This window comes from Ovis aries, chromosome 7 (genome assembly GCF_016772045.2).
Source record: "Ovis aries strain OAR_USU_Benz2616 breed Rambouillet chromosome 7, ARS-UI_Ramb_v3.0, whole genome shotgun sequence".
Lineage (NCBI taxonomy): Eukaryota > Metazoa > Chordata > Mammalia > Artiodactyla > Bovidae > Ovis > Ovis aries.
Genome location: NC_056060.1, coordinates 25,465,874 through 25,467,715, shown reverse-complemented (window position 1 = coordinate 25,467,715; position 1,842 = coordinate 25,465,874). Strand labels below are relative to the sequence as shown.

General features: G+C 40.0%; 1 protein-coding gene across 1 annotated transcript; it reads right to left on the bottom strand.

Moving 5' to 3' along the window:
* Window positions 1-344: 344 nt before the first annotated feature.
* On the bottom strand, window positions 345-1,304 carry LOC101117251 (olfactory receptor 4M1). The gene has a single exon (XM_004010396.5). The coding sequence runs from the start codon at window positions 1,302-1,304 to the stop codon at window positions 345-347; it is 960 nt and encodes a 319-aa protein (XP_004010445.3).
* Window positions 1,305-1,842: the final 538 nt, after the last annotated feature.

Genomic DNA, 1,842 nt, shown 5'->3' with positions numbered 1-1,842 from the left:
ACACATCTCCCAGATCTTATTAGTTTTATTATTTCTCGACATACATTCTCCTCAGAGCCAAACCCTCTCCAGAAAAGTCTCAATAAACAATTAGTGAAAATGTGTGTTTTATCAGATCATTATATCTTAAATTCTGATAGTGATCCGCCAGAAATTTCAGAGAAAATGTGAGTAAATTTATCTCCATCCTAATTTCTTTATTTTTTTCACCAATTAGAGGGAAAACCTAGTGGGATTTAAGACCTCAGAAAAAAGGAGGTAGCAAAAGCAGCAATACTACTGCAAATACTTCCCTCTTCAGGACAAAAACCCTCAGAAGGACTCTAGAAAATGCCATTAATCTTTCACTTCTCTTTACATAAAATGTATCGGTCGACCAGCTTCCTCATGGCCATTTTTACTTCCTTGTTTCGCAGTGTGTAGATGATGGGATTAAGTAGAGGGAATATCACAGTATGGAACACAGACACCACTTTATCTAGGGAAAAAGAGTCAAATGGGCGAGCATAAATGTAGATGGATGGCCCAAACATTAGTACCACAATAGTGATGTGGGAGTAGCAGGTGGACATGGCCCGACTGGTACTCTCACCTGAACCTGAGTGCTTCTTGAGCATCACCAGGAGGAAGGCATAGGACATGAGAAGAGCAATGAAACACACCACAGAGATCAGACCACTGCTAAAGATCATCACTAACTCCTCGGGGAAGGTGTTGGCACAGGCAATCCGGACAACCTGTGTGATGTCACAGAAGTAACTGTCTAACTCATTAGGCCCACAGAAGGGAAGTCGAACAATGAGAGCTACCTGTATTGTAGAGTGAATGAAGCCCCCCAGCCAGGAGAAAGCCACCAGGATACAGCAGAGACGTCGATTCATGATGGTAGCATAGTGGAGGGGGCGGCAGATGGCAGCGTATCGATCAAAGGCCATCACCGTGAGCAGGAACATCTCTGAGGCCCCAACAAAGTGCAAGAAGAAGAGCTGAGCAATGCACCCACCAAACGAAATGACCTTCCTTTCCACAAAGAAGTCTACAAGCATTTTAGGGGCTGTGATGGAAGAGTACCAAATGTCAAGGAAGGCCAGATTAGCCAACAGAAAATACATGGGTGAAGTCAGATGTGGGTCAAGCCTGATGGTGCAAATAATAAGAATATTTACTGGAATAATGAACAGGTAGAAGGACAGAAATATAACAAATAGTACTAGTTGCACTTCCCGAGCCTGGGATAGGCCAGTGAGAACAAACTCTGTCACCCTGGTGTAATTTGCAGTTTCCATTTCTTCACTTTTTTTCATAATATGGCTATGAAAAATAAAGAAATTGTTATTACTCCAAATAGCATTTAACCTGAGTTACATCAACACTTTAAAAATCATCAAATCTGGTCTGCCATTAAGAGATTGTACTAGCATAAGTTTAGTTGCCTGATTTTATATTGTATAAACCAAGATAAGGAAAGAGTAAGTGATGATCTGAAAATTGGAAACATTGAAGCCATACAAAATATATCATATATCTGACCCCAAAATATCAACTTCTTAGTGGTATTTCTATTTTTTATGAAACTCAGAAATGCACTAATCCTTCCCCTGAACATCTACTATAGTTAGCAATATGTGCAGCTGCTTCCAAGTTTAGCCAAATTTTAGACTGGTAATAAAAGATGCAACCTGTTCTTTGTAGATTTTTGTGGTTGTTGTTGCTGTTAATGATGATATGAAATCTGATCGATTTGGAAACTTGGGCTTGTAGTCTAATATTGGGTGTGCTGATCTGATGCTATTTTAGTTATAAACCATCAAAGAGATGCCAGGGCTTCAAGTTTAGTGAATG